Source organism: Condylura cristata, unplaced genomic scaffold (genome assembly GCF_000260355.1).
Source record: "Condylura cristata isolate star-nosed mole 26May11 unplaced genomic scaffold, ConCri1.0 scaffold00011, whole genome shotgun sequence".
Lineage (NCBI taxonomy): Eukaryota > Metazoa > Chordata > Mammalia > Eulipotyphla > Talpidae > Condylura > Condylura cristata.
In genome coordinates this window covers 30354751-30378169 of record NW_004567112.1, presented here as the reverse complement: position 1 = coordinate 30378169, position 23419 = coordinate 30354751, and the positions used below count along the sequence as shown (strand labels likewise).

The window sequence follows — 23419 nt, the reverse complement described above, 5'->3', positions numbered from 1 at the left end:
AGTCAGCATATTCTTACCTGCCACATTAGGTCTGAGATAGTCAAAGATGTATTATTCAGGAGTTTAATTTGGGATTTGTATAATCAGAGAGAAGACAATGGATCCTAGGTTGAGGAAAGAATATAATGAAAATCTAGATGATTCTCAGCAACAAGAACCAGCCTGACTGACTGAATGCACCAAGAGATATTAGACCAGTTTGTGCAGATAAAACAGTCCAGTCAAGGTGAGCCTTAAAGCCAAATTGAAGTATCCAGTACTGATGGGGTGAGAACTCTGGAACCATTAAAGTTACCTGATTCATGATTTGAGAGGTTGAGAAACAATAGCTTAGAGACAGGTGAGCAGATATATAAAAGGTTTTATTTTAAATTATAATGTGGCTTCTGAAGAGTAACCTAGAGATTAATACATCTAGATTATTTAAGTTTTTGTTTTCTTGAGCAACTATAGGTAACAATGACTAAAATGAACAAATTTTGTAGGACAGACTACTTCAAGTTAATTTTCTAAAAGCTAGTCAAACGTATGTTTTTGGTTGGTTATTCTATATGGCTGTACCCTGGCTATAGGCAGTGAGTGATCACTGTGCCTAACAATGAGAGATTACAGATCTCTGTGTGGGCAAGTAAGGTTTGTATATATAAAGAGGTCACTGTCAAGTTCTTATTACAATAGCCTGACAACTTTATAACCTTCTCACAAAGCAAATGCAAAACGGCTCAGCATCAAATCCAAGTAAACCATTTCACTCTTCATTGGCCTTCTTGTTAATGTTCTTCCCACTAACTCTGCTGAGAGTGGATTTCATCAAAATACTCTAGTAACTGGATTACTTGAATCTCAGGGTTACCATTCTGTTAGAAAGGGAGGAGGAGAGGAGAACAAGATCAAAATGAGGGTAGGAAGAGCACATGGGGCTATCGTGATGGCATATGGATGAAATGGTGAGAAGTCCATGGGGATTACAACTGAGGTGAAAAATGTACATAATGAACATTAATGTAAAATATATATTTATAAAATTAAAAAGAATTTATACAAAAAAGAAAAACAAAAAGAAAGGAGATGGTCTTCAAAAATTTTTTGAACTTCAATCTTGTCTGCCAATATGGAGGTGTGAAAATCAGGAAGAAGACAAAACTCTACCTAATATCTAATAATTTATAGTCATTTGGTAGGTACTCCACCCATGTGATCTAGTCTCAGTTATTTCTTCTCTTATCAAGATGGAATACCAGCAAAGCTAGATGGCTTTCTACTCATCACTTTAGACCTGTGATGCTGTTTTGCTCCTGTCAACCCTGCAAAGATAAGGAGCTTTAATCCTGACCCAGACCTAATACCCATGGAAAATCTTGTTGTTCACTGACAGATTTCACTAACATGTCCACTTGTCTGGGTCTAAATAGAGCTGATTCAAGCAGTGTTCCACGTGCCCACCTCTTTGGACTTCTTTGAGACTTCACTGCTTGCCTGGTTTCTTACCAGTTACCCAATAACACTTATTTGCTGGGAGCCATATTCCACCTGCCTTCTTGGACTGTCTCCCATCAGCAGCAGTTACCGTGGAATCCACACCACCAATCCCACCGCTGGGAACTAGGTGGATCTAGTTCCAAGTCCACGTGTCTCCCAGCCTACTGGTATTCCACTGCATTTTACCCTGCCATGCCCAGGCATAACTTCTCCATGGTACTTTAAGCATTGCAGACCATGATACATATGTTGCAAGATGGAAACTGTAACTCCATCCTTGGGCTATACCATTTTTCATCTTTCAGCTGTTCTAATTTCTCCAAATTAAGTTATTTGAAAGGCATGAGCAACTGATATTTGGCTGTAGTTTTTGAAGGTTAAAGACTGACATGCGAAAAAAATACATAATTGGTTTGATATTCCTTTCAGTCCATTTTCTACTAGAAAATGGAGGTGAATCCAGGTTGAGAAAAGTAATAAAGCCAATTACTTCATCTGCTCCTTTGTATTGTATACTGCACCTTTATTTTTTTAAGCCAAGATCAACAAGTACAAATTGGTAGTTCTGTCACCCTAAGTCTAATGAACCCAGATCATCAATTATGACTGTAGCTTGTATATTTGCTCTTACCAGGCATGAGAGCTATGCTAACCTGAAAGGGAGTCCTTGCTTCTCAATCTGTACCTTCTTTGTTGGTTTGCTGGGCCTGTTACTAAAAACTGAAATCACTGATGTTTCCTATCACAAGCCCTCTCCTGAAACAAATTCCAATGTATACGACTTGCTGGATGAACTTAGATTACTAAAGTGTTTGCAGGTAACACTAATAATGAGTCCTCTTCTCATTACTGGCCTCTTTCTTTCTCTGACCTGATTCCAAGTGGTATATCCAGGAAAAACATCTACTCTCCAGGACAACACTCTATGACAAAGGAGTAGTATAGTAAATTGCAAATAAAGACAGCCCGAAATTATTTACAATTTGAGGAGAACCATAAGCATAAAACAGGGTCATTGATCTTAGTAAAAAAGGTAATAGAGCAAAAGCTATATCACAAGTAGCCTCATTTTCTCATCGTGCATGGTCTTTTCTCCTCCAGAATATCACTAGCCATCTCAGGGGATGCTGCCTACCTCTGATCAGATTCGGACACTCTCTTCTCATCAAAAAATAAATTGGCTTCTGGTTTCAGTCTAAGGGGTTGGGCAAAGTGTTAGGAGATGATGACCTTCCAGTTCCTCCCAGCTGCCCCTCCTGCAGCATTCCCATTCTTGGCTTGATTGTTTCCATCTTGGATTCTACCTACTTCAGGCTGTTCATGTTAAAAACACACTGGAAACAATGTCATGTTTTGAAGTTCTCCTCTGACTGTTTGGAACTATGATTTCCATCTTTAATCTGATCCTCCTTTACTTCCAGAACATATTATTTTTATTATATTTTATTATACTATATTATAATCATATTGTGTCATGTGTAATATATTATGCTAATAAGAAGGATTTGCAGCAGGAGGAAGAGGCTTTCACCTTCTCTCTGGAAGACACCTTGTTCTAAAGTTTGACTTCTTTCATCATCAATATCATATTGATATTGGTTTCTTAGAGCTACCTTTGACCTTTACACACTCTCCTATTAGAGCAAAATATGGTTTTGATATAAGATCATGTGAAAATGTTCAACAAACACCTCTCAGTACCCTGTGCTTTGATGCCCTCTCTGCTTTTTTAATTTCCACATGTCCAAGTAGGCAGAGATAGGAAATTTTATAAACTTGTATTATCTCTAACAGTCAGTACATTTTAAGGCAACATTTTGTATATTCAGGCTTACTGAAAGTTTATTTTTGTTTCTTAAATACTTATATAAAATGTATGTTTTTGATTAAGTATGGAAGACTAGTAAGTATAAGATATTATAAAAGGAAACAGAATGAAAAAATTACTAGGTAGTAATGAGAGAATATTACTACCTAGAATCAGCCAGGGTTAATGTTTATCTCTGAACCACATACATTGGATAATTTCCTTCCTTTATTTTACATTTCACAAAGTCAGAAGATGGTAGAGACTGACTCGATTTCATATAAATGCAATGCCCAAATAGATCAAACTCTATCCATGTAAGTCTGTGTTTCCTCAGGAAAGTTTTACAAAGACAGAAGAGTTTTTTGCAACGTTCATGATGAGATTGAAAGCAAGCATTTTTAAACATCTCATCGTAAATGACAATAATAGAAACTCATCTCTTTATTTTGAATTGAACGTAAAGGAGCATTTGTTTATTTCATAATGACAGAATCATACTCAACATAAATTTAGAGAAGTTAGTGCTAAATGTAAAATTGAATTGAGATGGAAAAAGTATCAATCAAACAAATTAATTAGTTTTCTTACCAAACTTTAAAAAAGAAAAGTACTAAAGAATACAAAAGAAAACATCTATGGTATCAACTTTACTAACACCAGATGCATTTAATTTCTATTTTGAAGCAAATCACATTTTCTCTTTATATTCTATTTATCTGAGCTAATAACCGGTTTCCTCCAAAGTGAAAGTTATACTAAGTTATGCAATGATCAGTACTTGAAATTGGAATAATAGTCAAATTTGTACTATGAGCTCTATGATCACCTTTTTTTATTTTAAAGATTTATTTATTTATGCATACAGAACTGGGATACAGGCCAGCGGTGCAGGTGCAGTGAGAGAATTCAACAGAGACAAGAAGGGAGCAGAATAGGCAGACTGACTAAGTACACTGCTGAGTGGAGCAGTAGGCAGGTCACCATGTGGGTCACCTCCAGGGTGAGGATCAAACTCATGTTGAAGTGGCTTTAGCTCTTTAGTGCTGTGTTTTAACCCACTGTGCCACCAGGGAGGACCCTATGATCACCTTTTATCTTAGAAAAAGAAATAAGAAGATATTCAACTAGGAGCAAATCCAGAATTATTAAGAGAATATTCTAAATTTTGTAAGGAAACAACTCCCCAGTTGCAATGAATTAACAGAACAAGCGTTTCTTTCTTTCTTTCTTGTGTCTTTGTTTCAAACAAGACCTGAGTCTCCTCTGTTAAATACTCTGCCTCTAGTCAACTGGAAATGATGATGGTTAAAGATCATTTAAATTCGTAGGAGCAAGTGTGAAATTAGTGTCTATCTCTTCTGCCTGATCTGTTTCTATATTAATGAGAGTATGCTAGTGACCATGTTGCATGGGTTGAATTGTGTCTCCCAAAATAGTGTGTTGAGGCCATGGCCCTGTGAATATAACCTTATTTAGAAAGAGGTATTTTACAGAAGTAATCAATTTAAAAAGAGGCCATCTCATCTTAATAATCAAGTTAAGATGAGGTCCAGAGGCAGTGGACCCTACTCCAATGACTGGTATCTTCTTAAGGAAAGAGAGATTTGAAGGCACAAAGTTAACATAAGGAAGACATTCATATGATATTGGGGGCAAATATTGCAATATGTTGTCACAAAAATTGCTGGCAATAACCAAAGTGAAAGAGGCAACAATGTTCTTTCTTAAATATTTTTTCATAAATATTTATTTATTTATGCATATAAAGCCTGGAGTGTAGGCCAGGGAGGCAGGAAGTAGAAGTGTGAGAAGACTCAGGAAAGAGAATAGAGAACAGAAAATGCAAAATGACTGAAAGACTGCTGAGAGGAGCAGCAGGTGAGATAGGAAAGGTCTGCTGCCCATGTGGGTCACCTCCCTGACCAGGGATCAAACTCGAGCTGCAGATAGCTTCATACTTCATAGTGTTAAGATTTAACCCCTTGGTCCACCTATACTTTTCAGAGGAAGAATTAACCTTGTAAATATTTCTTTGGGGAACTGCTAGCCTATAGAACTGTGAGAAATTGCTTTTCTCATTTTTTTTTAAGATTTTATTTATGTGTATAGAACTGGGGTACAGGCCAGAGGTATGGTGGGTGAGAGGATTAACCTGAGACAGAGTGGGGAGCAGAACAGGCAAACTGATAAAGTACATTGCTGAGGGTAGCAGTGGGTGGGTCAGAAGAGGTCTTCCATGCCATGTGTGTCAGCTCCTTGGCCGGGAACTGAACTCATGCTGCCTTGACTTCGGAGAGCTTCATAATGTGGTGCTTTAACCCATTGCAACACCAGGGAGAGCTCTGCTTTCCTCTTCTTTTAAACCACTCATTTATAGGCATTTGCTATAGCTATCCTAAGAAACTGATATTTCACTCCTGGTACCGAAATCTGCTATAAGTCAGTGTTCCTCAGAAACAGAACCAATAACAAATAGAAATGCACACATGTATATGATTCACAAAGGACCTTAACAAACTCTTTTTGAATACCCTACCCCTTACCCATTTAAAACGTAAGTATTGGAGGAGGACATCCAATCGACTTGATGGAGGGTTGCTTGCTTTACGAGTGGCTGTGATATGGTAACATATAGCTAGAGGTGTGAGCCTATACGTCTGAATCATATGTAGTGCTGTAAACCAACATTTCCTCAATTTAAAAAAAAAAAGGCTAAAGATCATTTAAGTATTTAGGAATAATAGGATTATGCAGTTTGTTTCTTCTGTTTCTATATAATTAATTACATACATATAACATTAATTAACTGCTGGTGATTAATTAATAATTATATATGAAATATTAGGGAATTGTAGATGGTGGCAAGTCTGAGATTTGTAGTATAGGCCAACAGTTTAGAAATGTTATAGTATAAATGAAACATTTCATCTTCTCTGAGAAATCACAGATTTTACAATGAAGCCTTCTGAGTATGGAATGGGGCCTACCCACTCTATTAAAGGTAATCTTCTTTAATTAAAGTAGATAAACATCTATTGATTGTAGATGTTAGATACCTTCACAGAAACACTTGGATTAGAGTTTGATTAAATTACTGAGTGTTTTAGCTTAGCCACGTTGATACATAAAGCTATCACCTATAACAAATCAAAATTTCTGCTTCTTGACACAAGAAAACTCTATTTATTTGTGTCATCATGGTGAAATATAGTGTCTGTTGGTGGGCATAAGAGAAATACTGGCCTCCACATGGCCAAAAACAGATGGGGAACCACCTAGGAATTCATTTGTGACCCATGTATCAGTCTTTCTCTATAGGGACAGCAGAGAGGTGTTGAAATCAGGCCAGGAAATAGAGTATGTTCCTTTTCTTACATTGGCCAGAATTTAGCAACTACTAGGGCAGTTGGGAAATGCAATGTTTGTGTATGACTGTGAGGATCCTGGGGCTTATAGGATTCTCTTCTGCTTTGTTCATTGATGTGTCCCAAAGTATCTAGAATATTAGATCTTAAAACATATCTTATAAAATGTTAATTAGAAAAGGAACATGCCAATATAAAATAATATAAGAAACTTCAGAGGGTTTATTTTTGACATATTGAGTATTAAAATAAATATGAACAATTGAACTCTTCCATTAAAGGAAAAAGATTAGGTCAGAACATAGCACCGCTTTATTCTATTTCAAAGAAACACACTTTAATGATAACTGGAAGAATAAATAAAAGGATGAGGGAGAAGATACTAGCCAAATATATTAAGAAAAACAAAATAAGTAGACATAAAAAAGTGTCACAGTATTAATGAGAGGTAAGGTAAGGTTAATAGGGTGAATCAGGATAAAGAGAGACATTAAGCAGTGATGAAAGAACAATTTATCAAGATGATAATCAGCCATTAACCTATAGGAGGCAATCTACCAAGCAAATAAATATATAAAACAATGCATTTTATTTTTAAAATAATTTTGCATGCACACAATTATATAGTTAAACATGAAATTCTAATATATCTTTTAGTCATAGATGAAGACATTTGTAGAGAAATGTATATGAGGATAAGGAAAAATCAAGCTGTTTATTTAAATTTCCAACCTTCAGAAATTTGATAAAAAAACTGATGAAATCTGTTTTTTTGTTTTTTGTTTTTTTTTTTTTTAATATTATTCATACAGAACTGGGGTACAGGCCAGAGATGCGGAGGGTAAGAGGATTCACCAGAGACAGAGCGGGGAACAGAACAGGCAGATTGAGGAAGTACACTGTTGAGGGGAGCAATGGGCGGGTCAAGAGAGGTCTGCCATGCCATGTGGATCTCCTCCCCGGCAGGCAGGGATCGAACTCATAAGGAAGTGGCTTAAGCTTCTTAGTTCAGTACTTTAACCTGCTGCGCCACCAGGGAGGGCCCTGAATCTGTTAATTTTTAACATCTATTTAATCAGCCCTTTGTTCTTTTGTGGAAGCAATTCTATTGTTGTGGTGAAGAAATTCTATCATAGAAAACAGAGTTTAGGTGAATTTTCTGCATTTAAAAAAAGGTAAAATAAACTACAGACAATGGCAGAAATTATAAAAGCAAGTTAACTGGCTAATACGTTGATTCTTTATGTGCCTCATTTGTTAGTTTCAAAAACAATTCCTTAAGTATCTTGTTCTAATTAAATTCCATAACACACAATATGGACCCTGTGTTTAGTACAGTTAACACGGTACTGCTACACTGTGTATTCCACGCAGACATAAAGATGTCCTTGAGAGCTGGAGTTCTATTCTAAGAAGAGAAGTATCTCTGGAGACCAGAGACGGGGCTGGATGTGACTTTGCCATCCTAAAGTGACTTAATGTCGCTATTAGAAATAGTACGTATGTGGCATCAAAAACTTGTATTTAGAGTCACACTGTCATTTATCAGCTATATCACCCGAGGCAATTTACTTAACCTTATTGACTTCAATGTTCTTATCTAGATAGTGGGAAAATCATCTCTTGTGATGTAATTCTGTTTATAACTTCAGTAACTTTTTATATACTAGCACAAGTAGTTTATCTCCTAGGAGCTAAAGACCTCTTCCATATGCTTACCTAATAAGGAACTCTACCTGTATTGGAATAACTAAAGCGTCAAATGAAACACTTTTGCAAATAAACGAACCGTTTCCCCAAAAGAACAAAAGGCTAATTAAATTGGTGTTAAAAATAACAGATTTTATCTCTTTTGCTTATCAAATTTCCAAAACTTAGGTTGGATATTTAAAGAAACTGGAAAGTACAGTCTTATTTAGCTTTACACACACCAGTGGTAGTGCTTATTACAGAAATTGGCTAATGGGTGATCAATAGTTATTAACTATCTTTTCCCTTTTATATCTGGGAATAAAATTAAGTTGATGGAGCTGTATCATTGCTCTTGCTGCCACAAACACTGACAATAGTCCTCTGGGATTTTCCTGCTCAATAAATATCTTCCTGATGAGAACAAATGATTTTCTTTCTCACACATATATATTATGATTGAAAATAGGGGAATTGCTGATCTACAAAATAAGTTGTGATACTGGAGGAGAAATGTCAATATATGCTTATACTTGTAAGGTATCAGGGGGGTTAAAATATGCTTGGGCAGGCAAAAAGAGAATATTGATGTCAAAAATCCTGATAGATATCTGATAAAAGGACAGGAATTAGGGGATGTAATCAGAATAATCAAGAACCCAATGAGGAAATAAGTTTGTCTCAGATCTTTGCAATATGAGAGAAAATTGATGTGGAAATGTACAAATATTTTAGCAAAAGGAAAACTAGAAATTTTTGAAATGAGAAAACTAAAACAGTAGATATTCTGTTTTGTCTGTTTTGAATATTTCTGTGAAATCCAACCATGAAAAGTACTGATACAGAATATTAATGCAACCTAACCTCTAAACTGCCATAAACACATGTACACAAGTAGATACACAGTGAAATTTTCATAGATCTCAAACTAAAGGCACCTGAGAATAACTCTAGGAGTTTATTAAAAATACAGCTCATCGAATTTGCATGTGGAACATGCATCTTGGCTGATTCTAATACAGAGGTTGCGCATCCCGTAGTTGAGACACTTTCTAGTTGGCCTGTACCTCATCTGTACCCTAGAGAGATGAGTTTCCTTCTAAGATGTTTGTCTTGTTTTTTGGGTGAGATTATGGATTCAGGGAAAATTAGAGAATTGAAAGTAATTTTTTAGTCAATGCAGCAATAGTTACTTGGACACAAATGAGCCCTCTGTGTTGTGCAAAATGTATCCTGGACTTTTTCTAACCAATAGGTTGTGGCCTACAACAGAAGAAAGAGATTACATTATAGGCAGAAAAAAAGAGATTTGAAGTATCCCAAAAGAGAAAATAATACAACCCACCCACAATGCTAAGAAAATATTCAATTTCAGCTTTGAGAAGTTACAGCAGCAAATGATGTTGCTTCCTTCCAGAAGCCTGGTAGAAGGCATTTCTATGGACTAAAGAGAGCTCACTTTGAGATGTTTGGTAATGACTTTTTTTGGATATCAAGTAGAATTAAAAGGGAAGGCGGACAGTTTCATGTTAATTCATAAAGGGGTTTAATGTTAATTCATAAACAGAAGAATCCCTACTTGAAAAAGCAGGTCAACCATTCAAAAAATAAACACTATGAAAATAATCTCAAGAAGATGTTGTGTGGGCCTCCCTAGTAGCACATGGGGTTAAGTCTAAGCACTATGAAGGTATGGACAGCCATTACAGCATAAGTTTGATCACTGACCAGAGAGCTGACCTACATGACACATCAGACTTCTCCTGTATTGCCCACTGCTCCCCTCATCAGTGTATTTCAGTAGATCTGCCTGTTCTGCTCCCCACTATCTCTGGTGAACCCTCTAAACTCCCTATACCACTGGCCTACACCCCAGCTCAGTATGTATATTTACAATATATACACAATGTAGAGATACTAAAATAATAATTACAAAACTATCACATGTAACATGGTATAATGGCTTATAAATACTTAAGTTTCTAGAAAAATTAATTATAAAGAATATTTATCTAAAATTGTCATTAACTGAATTCTGCAGTGGGTAGAAACAAATAAAATATGCCAGATACACATCTACTATGTGTGAGAAGTTGTACATGTGCTTTCACAAATTTAGATTATATTCAGCTGCAGGTAACAGAACATCCATTTAAATAGTGGCTTCGATAAAATTATAGACCTTATTTTCTGAAGTGATGAGAAGTGCTGAGGGGTAGGGAGTCTGACGCTGGTACAACACCAGAAACTGTTGCCAGAGATTCAGATTCTCAAGTTGTTTTCATCAACCATTTTAGCATGCAACTTCCATCTTCTTCAAACCTTATAATAACCTTGTAATAGCTGAATGGCCTCTCCAGCTACCCTTCAGGCCGAAGGAGGAAGAGGAACCTAGCAAATGGCTCTGTCTTTTCTCAAAAGGTCAATTAAATCTGTCTTCTTAAGCACTTTGCTGAAAACCCAACCTAGAAATTGACTATTTGATTGGTATAATAGAATTGTGTCACATGGCCATTCTAAATAGTGCAAGAAGACTGAAAAATGTAGTATTTTAGTTGGATACATTCACACTTTGAAGAGCGTGATAATTTGTAGACATGAATGTAGGTAGCAATGTCTACAAAACTGCATCTGTTATCTAATTTAAGATTTTCACAAGTCATGCAGTTTATTTCTTAAACAGATAAAGACATTAAGAAATAGAATGTCTCTTTGGTAATTGTCTATTCCCCTCCCTGCTCTAGAATGTGAAGCTCCAGGAAGGGGGTTTCACCTGTATATTCATTTGCTAGGTTTTCCATAACAAAGCACCACAGGATGTCAAAGAGCTTTAAGACATATGATATATATCCTTATGAGGCTATTGGAAAAATTGGGAAAAAACTATTATTTGATGAACTCCAAATATAGTCTCTAAATCCAGCTGTAATGAATTTAATTGGCTTTCTGGCAATCAATTAGTTGGACTAAAGACAGGGAAACAAAAATGTTAAAGACAAGGCTTGTGCCCTAAAAAAGGTTTTAGTCTCACATGGAAATAACCCAAATGCCCAAAAGTGAATGACTGCATTAAAAATATGTGGTACATTTACACAATGGAATATCACTCAGCAACCAAAAAAAAAAAAAAAATTACATGCCTTTTGCAACAACATGGATGAAGCTGAAAAAGATCATGCTCAGTGAAATAAGCCAGGAAAAAGAAAAGGAAAAATACCAGATGGTTTCACTCATAGCAGGAGTATAAAAGGCCAAGTGAGAAAATAATAATAATAATAATGAACAACTATATACCAGAGACATTTTACAGGGGTAGAGTGGGGAATGGGATCAAAAACAGTGGGGGGAAGGAAATGCACTGGACTATGGTTATGGCACAGGGTGATTTGGTGATGGGAAGCCCAAGGGGATTGCAATTGAGATGGAAAAAAGGCCCAAAAAGATGTAAAATTAAGCTATTATATTATTTTTTAAAAAAAGGGTTTTGGTCTCAGATGAAGAAATGTACCCCCTACCAATAAAAGACATTGAACCATCTGAATATCAACCCTGCTAGTCAAGATTTGAGAAAACTGGTTAACCTCTGTATGTCTCATCTCAATCTCTAACAAGGGGGTAGAACCAACATCTACTTAATAAAATTGATGTTGGTTTTTAGTGAAATAAACATGTAGAAGAAGGCCTCCAAAATTTAATCTATATTATTATTTCTATTATTAGAATTTAATTTTTTATTTCAGTTTCCATTGCACTGTATTAAAGGAAAATATAATCACAGTTCACTGACTCCCAGTCCTTACAATTTGCATCAAAGTTCTGGGGAGGGTGTGGTTTATACAGGACCCAGTCCATAAGTTCAGTTAACTTTGCCTATCCATCCTGGCATCTGCTGAAATGCCCTAATTACTATTATGTTCTCTTTCAGGCCCTAGAGGTCATTGCCACACCCCATTCTCCTCCCAAGCTCAGCTCATGTGCCAGGCTCTTAATAAAAGTGCCTATCAAGTGCATGGGGACTGAATTGTGAGGCTTACCTGCTTCCTCCATGGCATATCTGAGACACATCTCTAGACTGTAGACATTGTTTTCAGTTTAAAGCTGAGGTTGGAGAATAGTAGGCATGGGGTGTTTTGTGGTCTTGCTACTTTCAGGGACTTAGGTACTGCAAAGTGTTCCTGTTTGAGAACTCTTGATTTACTTCCACTAATTGGACACTGGGTATGGTAAGAGCTGCATGATCTGACAACAGTGTTCATTTTTATTTATGAAGTTCACTTCCCACGCATTTTGGCTTTCCTCCATTTCTTCCCTTGACATATCTGCAGACGGAGTGGGAACCTTTACCATTTAATGTATTATTTTATATTTTGATTCCTTCTGGAACAAGGACTTTTGCAACTGAAAAACTTTAGTTTTTATTGCTGAGACCTATATTACCTGAAGGAAAAAAGGAAGTGATGCAGGATAGGAGCTACTACTGGCAATAGGAACAGTATTGAACAGAAGTTCAAAAATCCATGCTTCTCTTTAGTTTTCTTTAATTTACTTTAATGCTTTCTCTGTGCCAGGAACTCCTCTGGAATCTATAATATAAAGACAATTGAAGCACGGTCTTTTTATTAACTTTCTTATAGTCATATGGGAGAAGTTAGGCAAATAAAGATAGCTACAATACTCAGAATATAATGACACTTATGTTCTTTATCTTATATAATGTTCTTTATCTTATATAATATGCTGTGTAATATACTAAGCACATATAATATACATAAAAGATTCCATGAAAAAGTACTTCTGTTGGAGATGTTATGTGGGGAAAAAAAATGCTTTCTAGAACAGGCATCATTTGTTGTAAATGAATATATGTCAACAAAGTGGATTGGGAAGAGAAGGTGGAGGTAGGGTTGAAGAAACAGACTGAGCTGGATCACTAATGTTCAATTTACATGACATGCTAGACAAGAGTGAGTTTTTCTGTGGGGGACCATAACATGATTTAATGAACAAGATGCTGACTATCTTGAACAATTAATTCCAACTCTCTGTTTCTCAACTTTGCCATGTATAAAACACTGTCCTTAGAAAGGATGGTATGAGAATGTCTACAGAGGAATCATCTATATAAGTTCTCAAGTATGTCATTTGTGTCTGACCTTCCTGGAAATGTGGCCTCTATCACTTACCTTGTGATGCCTAAGTAATATAAAATAAGTGATAAAAAATTTTAAAATCTGAATTTTTTAAATTCATTCATACACAACTTCTGACATCTGCATAACATCTTGACAAGGAAATCTGATGAACAAGAAGACCAGATGGGTTGTTTTCACTTATAAATCTAGAAAATACATGTGGAAAGTGTCAAAACTGTAAAAGAAATAGTGGGAGGATGAGGGTAAGAATTTCAAAGTACCTGCATTTAGTTGAGTCCCCAGCTAATTATAAGAAAAATTAGATAATGATTTCTTCCATTATTTTAATGAAAGAGCTTTCCTTGGTTTTTCTACACTACTAAGAATAATCCAGCTACTCCGAGGGAATTCATTACTGGGAAAGGGCTCTACCAATTTAATTTACATTTCTTTATTTCTATTAAATAAAGGAAGCTTACATTAGTCCTTATGTTATTAACTACTTAATGGATTTAGGAAGCAGGTAGCAAAGAAGAATTATTCTTTGCATTTAAATGAGACAAATAACAGTCTCAGATGATTATACTTTTAGAGGGAAAAAATTTCATCCTAGTGTTACATTGTAAGGCTGTAAAAGTAATAAATTAATCCATTAGTGAGCCTAAGTATGTTGTCTGTTGTGCTCATTATCAACTATTCCCAGGTGTTTAAGGGTTTGTAAGTATAAATTGATGTGACTTTTAAATTTAGTGACAGATATATCCAGCATACAGATCATAAGCTATGAAAATATTCCTATCCCATGCTTTTTATTTAAAAAAGAAAAACATACACTGTTAAATATAAAATTGAGACATTCCCCTGTATTGCAATATGTTATCTTGTCAGAATGAAGCAAGAAAACATACATAGAAATCATCAGGTTGGCACATTTTCTTTCCAGTTGCGTGATCTTATATACCATTTTAAGAGCAGAACTATGTACTAGATTCCATAACAATGTGCAATAAAAAAAAAAAGTTGATTGACTCAGGTACTCATTATTCATCCAAACGTGTATTCAGTCACCAAAAAGACTTTGAGCAGCTACTACTTGGGAGACAGGACACCTGTGTGGGAAAAGGTGAGAGTTCTAGAAAAGTAACCAAAGCATAGAACTGAAACAGCAAAGCATTAACAAAGAGGACACCTCCTAGAAATTATTTGAGCTGAGTCTGAAAAGTGAGCAAGAGAAAACAGCTAGTGCAAAGATGTGGAGCTTTCAGAAAGCATGTTGTGCTAAAGGACTGCCATTTAGTTCATAAATGGAACTCAGTTTGTAAAAAGCAAAAGATTTATATGATATGAAAAGAAACCAGAGTATCATAACTCGATTTGAATGTTAAAAAAAGGGGGGGGCAGGAAATGAGCACAGGAGGAGAAACATGGTTGCCATGGGTGGCTATAGATGAAAGTCTTGAGGAGGTTTTTCTCTGCAACTCTTGTGGCTACCAGCATTACCTGCTCACATCACCCCCCAAAAAAGACTTTAAAATAAGAACTTCTTATGTGAGTGTCGGAGACCATCACCCCCAGAACAGACTTTAAAATAAGAACTTCTTATGTGAGGACATTCACCTGAGTGAAAGCCTCAGTTGTCTGAAGGCATAGAACAGGAAAATTAAAGACTGCCTCTTTGCTTCCCTGCAGGTGACTCACAGCTTAGCTGTGAAACTTCAAAAATGGAGTTGTATGTGTGGTTTTATACATATGTATGCTAATGGAAACCTGTGAAAGTACCCAGAAATTCTGAAGGCTAGAATGGCAAATATAGCTTAAGAAGAAGCATGATAGTTTACAAATGATTTATGTTTAAAAAAAATTCATGAAAGGGTAGCTTCAATAAGAAAGAAAATTGAAGGAATTATCAAACCTATTCAAAAGAACATTTACTGTCATCTGATATTTGAAAAGGACAAAAAGAATTGAAGAAGGGGCCAAGGAGAAGATTACAGTTTATCTAATTAGTTCTAATCCAAAGCATGATAATACTAATTTCTAAACATGCATCCCATTATCATAAATAGTAAAATGAAGCAGGTAGGTAAGTGTTATTTCAATCAATCAATGATGGCTTCAAGAGGAGTTAGAACTTGAAAGATGGAACTAGTTTTCAGAAGGAAGACTTAGGAATCCGACAGGAAAGATACTCAATGCTAATGGAATGACTGGGATAAAACATACATCTGAAGAGATGTGAGCCTGTACCCCTAAAGCATATACAGTATTGAAAACCAGTGTCACCTCAAGAAACAAAAATACAATTTAAACGCCCCTTAGAGTAAAAAAAAAAAAAATGACTAAAAAGCAGTTGGTAAAGGAGAAATACGTCAGACCAGTCTGCCCCACACGTTTTTTATGAGGTGTCACTTCAGAATAAGCTTCCAACACAGTCTTGCTTTGGACCTTATTCCTAGAAGTCAACCCAGGCTGCCATCAGTTGCCCTTTCTCAGCTTCTGCTCATTTTCTTGAGTTCTAACAGGACAGGAAAGCACAGGATGAAGGAACAGGATGAAAATCTTTATCTGATTATGACCTTTATTCGCACCCTTAGACTGAATTGTCTTTGTTACTTTGTTGGTATAGACTTCCTCTTCTCTTACCTATTACTAAAGAGCCTTTCTCTCAACTCCAACACTTCATATATTTGGATAGCCCTGCTCAGTACCTTGGACACTTGGCCCAGGACCAAGAACCTGCTTCACATAAGTCTTCCTCTTTGCTTCCTCTGTTTTTGGTAGATGGGAAGTGGAAGACCCATTCTCAGCTCTCTGTGGCTTCTCTGTTGGGGGTCGGGTATACACTTTGCTCTTTATTTAGTAGGGTTTGGTTCAGAGCAATGTTTCTTAAAATGTGTCAATAATTTTCTGAATTAGTATTCACCATGAAGATGTTATAATTTTTAATTTGGGGATTTGGTTATAAAAATAGCATTAAAGATAGTTGTTAGCAACAACAAATGTTGGCAAGGATATGGAGAAAAAGGAACTCTCCTGCATTGCTGATGGGAATGAAAACTAATACAACCACTGTGGAAAACTGTGTGGAGGTTCATCAAACCACTAAACATGGAGCTTCCATACGACCCAGCAATCCCACTCCTAGGTATCTACCCAAAAGACACAAAAACACTGATTCAAAAAGATACCTGTACCCCCATGTTTATTGCTGCCTTATTCACAATTGGAAAGACATGGAAATAGCCCAAATGCCCAAAAATAGATGACTGCATTAAAAAGATGTGGTGCATATATACAATGGAATATTACTCAGCAACCAAAAAAAAAAAAAAGAAACACATGTCTTTTGCAGCAACATGGATGGAACTGGAAAAGATCATGCTTTGTAAAATAAGCCAGAAAGAAAAAGAAAAATACCGGATTGTTTCTCTCATAGCAGGAATATAACAGAACAGGCAAGAAAATAATGATAATGATGAACAGCTACATACCAGAGACATTTTGTGGGGGTGGAGTGGGGAATGGGATCAAAAACAATATGGGGAGGGAAATGCACTGGACTATGGTGATGACACATGGGTGATTCGGTGATGGGAAGCCCATGGGGATTACAACCGAGATGGAAAAACGCACAAAATGATGTAGAAATAAACTATTATATATATAAAAAAGAGAGAGAGAGAAAATAGTTGTTAGCAAAGGCTTTACTTAATGTAATAACTGGAAACCCATATAATGCACATTGCCATGTTGCCCTGTCTTTCTTTTTTCTACTCTTTTGAGTAAAGTTTCACTCATACTATTATAATCCATATGTATATATGTGTATTTATATGCATATGTATATATATACATTATAATCCATATATGTGACTAATGTGTGTATATATATTTATTCATGATCTCTATATGTCCTCATTAGTACAAAAATGTATTAAACTTAGAAAGTTAGCATTAGTAGAAGTGTTCATAAATAGCTATTTCAAAGACTGTTTAAATTATTTGCTATTAAGAAGTAAATCCTTATGTAACATATACAAAATTATTGTAATCACTATGTAAAATCTAATATTTTCCTAATAATGACCACTTACTCAATTTAATCTTAAATTATGTGAAAAAATCATGTGCAAAGATATGCATTTATTGGATCTATTCAGTAATAACCTGGTGATTTTTGTGTACCATAAAGGAAGACTCATAAAAGGAAAATTAAATGAATTTTAATTTGAAGAATTTTGCTAGAAATGTGGATGTTGTTTGCTCAGAGTTTAAAGATTACACCACAGGTGTCATCTTCCTTGGAATCTTTGAAAAATCAGAGGTGACAGAAAAGCAACTGAATAGTCTTTGAAGGAATGCAAGTATCGCCTACAGTGGGCCAAGGGGCTGACTCAGATGGCATTTTACTCATCCAGTAAATATTTATTGAGCATTTCCCAAATGTCAGACTCTATGATAGGCTGGAGTATTAAGTCAGTGAGCAAAAAAAAAAAAAACACTACCTTTACTCCTGGGATTTAAAAAAACGTTTGTACCCTAAGAGTCTGGGAATCTACAAATATGAACTTTAGTTTTTCAAGTTCATTTTCTTTCACTTTTAAACTGGGGCTCAGAGGCACTATTTTATAGCCTTTATTTTAAAATATGTGAAATAATGTATGTAGAAGTACCAAATGAGAAAATATGAAAACTTGAGGAAAATCAACAAAACATGAAAAGTGCTGAGAGCATTATTAGGAGTTACAGCAGCAGAAATCCAAGTGTACTCACCTATACAGACTTATTCTCATTAATTATGTAATACAAATGTATTTTTGAGTGAAGACCTTTTCTATACAATGGTAACTCGTATTCTTTTCTTTAATCACTGTTATAAACATGGAATTAGAGTTTTGGCACATACACATCTTTATAGTCCAAGATGTTTTCACTGGAAAGTTCTGCAAGCTAAATAGGCAGACTCGTGTCTGAGAAACAGCATAAGTAAATGGCCACTCACAACTTTCAGCTGTAACCCTATTTAAATTTTTCATTTTATGCAAATGAATGTTCATCTTAACTTTGCAGTTCATAAGTGTTAGAGTCTCCATTGCTGACTGCTTCTCCTTCTTTAGTACAAATTAACCTTCTTAGAAGAGAAACCAACGTGCTATAGAGGTGTCTCTTAACAATCAGCAATAGGACTTTTGAGAAGAAAAGGGAAGAGTTCATGTTTTATAACAAGACCCAGGGAAAAAAGAATGTGCTTGTTCCTTTGGGACTAAAGGAGGTCTGTGTATTTTTCTGGGAAAGTGGTTTTGCTTTTCTGTGATTGACGACCTGTCTGGTGTGAGACTGGCCACAGTAATAATGTCAGGACTTATTCTCACCAACAAAAAAGGTTGTCAGTTCTGATGTGATGGAGGTGAGAAAGGGGATTGGGATGATAGAGCTGAAAGGTCCACAGAGAGCCCTCTGATTTAGGTATGTAATACAGGGTGATTTTGTGTAAAACTGACTTCTTTTACATGTATAGAAGAAAGACTAAAGTGAACTAGAACAAAAAATTAAGGAAATTACTTTCAGGACTAGTAGTCAAGCTGCTCAGGCTCATTTGTTTTCTTACACTTAGTGGCAGTATTTGCAGAATATATCCTCACCTCTCTGTGCCTCTGTTCTCTGTCTGAGGAATGAGGGTAATGGCAAACTTAGGTTCTGTGAGAGACTTCAAGCAGTCCTGGGTACATGCTAAGTGCTCAGTAAATGTTAACCACTGTTATGTAGACAAAAGATGTGTATATGCCAAAAGAATTACAATCTTTACTTAATCAAACCATCCCAAAGCTGTAAATGCTGCATTCTAACACATGCCATTGGGGATATGAAGCTACTTGTGTTGAAGCAGCGGGCTTTCCGTTCCATCCCATTATCTCTGCAGTTCATGACACATAGCTGTTGAGTGAATAAATAAATGAATAACTGAATGATTAAAACATCTTGCTTGATGTTTTCATACAGGTCTAGAGATCCCAGGAAAGTTGTTAGCTTTTAAGAAATAGCTGATGAAGGATGACAAGTGATAGTATGTTTTGTGTTCTTAATATGACTCAGTTGACAAAATTGATTTTTTTCTGTCATGCTTGTTATGAATTTCTGTTTACCCTTCTGTATGAAACAAAGCCTAGCAGTATTTTTAAAACTTCAGTAATTATCACCGTATTTAGCATCTTAATAAAAGAACAGAAGAATGTATGTGAGGTCACCAAGGGCAGGGAAGTGGAAGAAATGAGGAGTTGCTGTTAGTGGAATTTGGAGTGATGGCAAAGTTTTAGGAATAGAGAAGTTATAGTTGTACAACAATGTGAATTTTAAATAATGCCACTGAATTATATATTGAAAATGGTTAAAATGACACATTTTATGTTACATGTATTTAACCTAAGTAAAAAGTATAAATGAATTATACAAATAAGAAAGCCACTGAAATAGTCAAGTTAAATGCTTATTTTCTAAAAATAAAGCTACTTTACTCAAAAGTTTTTTTAAAAGCTCAGTAGTCTTAGAAACAAATACTATCAAGTAATATATTTTGCATATTCATTCTCATTTAAGAAAAATATTACTGCTACAAAACTATTGTTAAAGAAGGCAGTGAATTAAAAAAGTTAACAAATAGATAATTGAATGACTAAAAGAAAATACTATTTAAATAAATAAATTCTAAGGTTGAATGCCCAAAATAATCAGGCCCAGTTTATCACTGGTTTTTGTAGCTAATAGGTCAAAATAATCACATAGAACAGAAAGCAGATGTGGACACATCTGTCACTCTAGTTTGCTAGGAAGTACTGTCACATTTCATAGTCATGAGACTAAAGTGTCAGATACAATGGATTTATGCTCTAGTTCTGTGTCATCTTTGAGAGTATAAGATTTTTAGGTGAAACAGTTTTCTCATCTTACAGAGAAGATGAGATTTTGGCTAAATTTATGTTTAGTATAATTGACAATTGATACAATATTATTCCATCAAAAATTCCAGTCTACAACTCAGGCTTTTGGATATGTTAATCAGTGAGTGTTCAGAGTACCCGTAATTGTTGGCAATCTTTATTATCTTTCTTAAGAAAACATCAAGGTTAAAATTAAGACATTCTTTGCCTTGAAAGATCAGCCTTGTAAACATTGATTTCCATGTAGATTTTTTTCTAACCATTTTCTCTTTTTCTGTTTCCCTTCTTTATATGCTGACTTTGGTGTAGCAGACCACTTGGGGATTGAATTCATGGGTAAGACTAAAAACTTTATTCCTTATATACCTGGGGAAAAAGCTAACTTTGATAATAATGTATATAGTGTTTTCCTTATTTTGATTATAATTGAAATGTCCCATTATCAGATGCTATTAGGCACACAAAAAAAATTTCTGTTGATTTTTCACTAAATGATGGCTCAAAATGAAAGATTTAACTACTTATTGGGAAGGCAATTTAATGTTAAGTACAGCCCTGGAATAATACAGAAGTTGTATTTGGCTCTTGGCTTTGATTGCTCTAATTCTCAATTTTCTTACCTGTAAAATAGGGATAATAATAGTTCCTATTTTACTGCAGATACAAATTGCTTAGCACAATATCTACAAGATGGCACTCAAAAATAATAGAAAATAATGGTGGTGGTTTAAAAATGTCTGTTTTTGTTCTTTTCTGCTCTTACTCCTTTTCCTTTTGCTTGATGACTACTTTAGATACATTTTGGTTTCCATCTTAATTTGAAGTATAAGATACATGAACATTTCTATTTATAAAAACAAAGCAATTCTTTTGACAGTAGTTGTAGGGAATGGCATGTACTAAAATGCATTAAAATGTCTTCCATGGGTGTTATTTTCTGTATTCATAGATAATCATGTAACAATTAGACATAAATTTCTGAGTTTATGCTATAAGTAAGATGAAAAATAAAACATCTTGTAAGGTTAATATGAATCATGTCACTAAACTAAATATACACAGGAGTTAGAGTTAGTAAAACTGACTGAATTTTCATTCAAATTCATAGTTGTCTATTTGGCTCTTGTTGACCTTCATGTTTGTCTTTTAAATGATGTGAATATGAATATTTGCTTCATTCTTGCATATGTCAACTGTGATAATACTTATAAATATATTTTCTCATTTATTCAGAAAGTATTTATCAAGTACTCACTGTAAACAAAGAAACATTCAAAATGCTAGAAATAAAATGATGAGTAAAGATAGACAAATCTGAATCAATGGAGCTTACAGTCTAGTAAACTTGCAGACAATAAAACTAATGATTATAAAATTTCAAGTTTCTCAACATCTACTCCAGGCTAGATCATATCAACATGAATATACATTAAACTGTATTGCTGAAGAACATGGGATGAAATTGATATTTAGGGCATGATATCAACAAGTATTTGAGAGGATTTGATGTTGAAGTTTAGAAAGGGAGATTATCAAGAATGATACAGACTTATATTGTATATATTTAGGTCAAAGGTAGACCCATTTACTGGAAAATGCTGGAAGAGAACAGGTAGATATTTACTTGATTAAGGCCTCAGTGTCTTTGATATATCAAGAGAATATGTCAAGTTGTATTGCTGGGCATTTTGAGGAGCCAAATAGAGATTGGTAACTGTCTACTTATACTGGAATTGATATTGCCTGTTTTGTGTTACTACTCATTAGTGAAACATAGTAATTAGCTGGACATTTTAATCATTAAAAAAAAGAAGACAGTGCAAATCCTGTAGATATGAGATATTCCTAGACAGGTCTTATGAACTTACAAGGACAATAAAATTCTTGATAATATTCAAATGAAGAATCATGGAATGTAAGGTAGATTAGGAAGAGAGTGAAGAATGTCTCTCTCTAAATGGATTCAATCAATAATCATTTTGAGAGTCCTAGAACAGGTTGTGACCTAAAAAGGATGCAGTACAGAAAATTATGGGCATGGTCATGCAGCATATTTCTTTCTTGAAAAGAATATTTTGCTTTTCTCATTTAATGATGATGGTTTGATTTATAGCATGAAGTTGTAAGAATCAAGTCACTGTGAGAATAATGGGTAAGAATCAAGTCACTGTGAGAATAATGGGTTTAATGGTCAGAGATATTTGCCCCACTAGACTATAATAATCACTGACTTTGAGAATAGAGGCATCAGAAGTTATGCAGTAGAATGATCACAGCTATGGGAAACACCACATGGCCAGTAGTTAGTGCTGAGGTAACTATATACCCCACATCAAGTGTACCAGTAGCTGTAGAAGACTAAAATTGTTAAATCACTGTTAATTTGCACCATGAAAGGAAATGGATGAGTCACCATCCTAATGGCTTTCTCTGAGGGCTTCTAGTGATCTTGGCACCTTAACCATTTGCTATGGAACCAGCATGTATATTAAGAGATCCTTGTTAAATGATTTAATTAATTCAGTCACTGATAGGGAAAAATACTATGGTATTGTATAGTACATCTATTTGATCCTCAAGACTAAAACTGTGTATCTTGTAGAAGTTGGAGTCAAATTATAAACCGTTGTAAGGAATGAGTTCTCAAGTTTTGAATATTATTTGATGCCAGAAATTGATATTGCCCTTGGAGAAAGGATTGGGCAACAAGTCAAAGTTAAAGGGAAGACTTGGTATGTAGATAAATAATAGCAATTCATTAAGGTTAGTTTGGAGGAGTTAATAGTTAATAGACTTAGTAAATAAGCTGTTTCTATTGATCTCATTAATTCTAGACACTGTTCCACCCACAGGTTTCTCTAACCAAATATGTAAAATTTTATTACTGCATTGTGAAAATATTTTCAGATTTAAATTTTGATTTTAGAAGCCATATGGGTTATCATCTCAGTAATATGACATCTCGAAGTATAAGTTCATCTGAGAAGCAGGATTGTTGGCATAGTCTCT

General features: G+C 35.0%; 1 protein-coding gene across 2 annotated transcripts in view; it reads left to right on the top strand.

The window, feature by feature from the left end:
• NRG3 (neuregulin 3) overlaps positions 1–23419 on the top strand; it is an 845535-nt gene that overhangs the window by 718781 nt on the left and 103335 nt on the right. For both annotated transcript variants that reach the window (XM_012723665.1, XM_004680690.2), the window contains exon 4: positions 20720–20746. In XM_012723665.1, coding sequence (XP_012579119.1) covers positions 20720–20746 — 27 coding nt within the window. The remainder of the gene's footprint in view (positions 1–20719; positions 20747–23419) is intronic.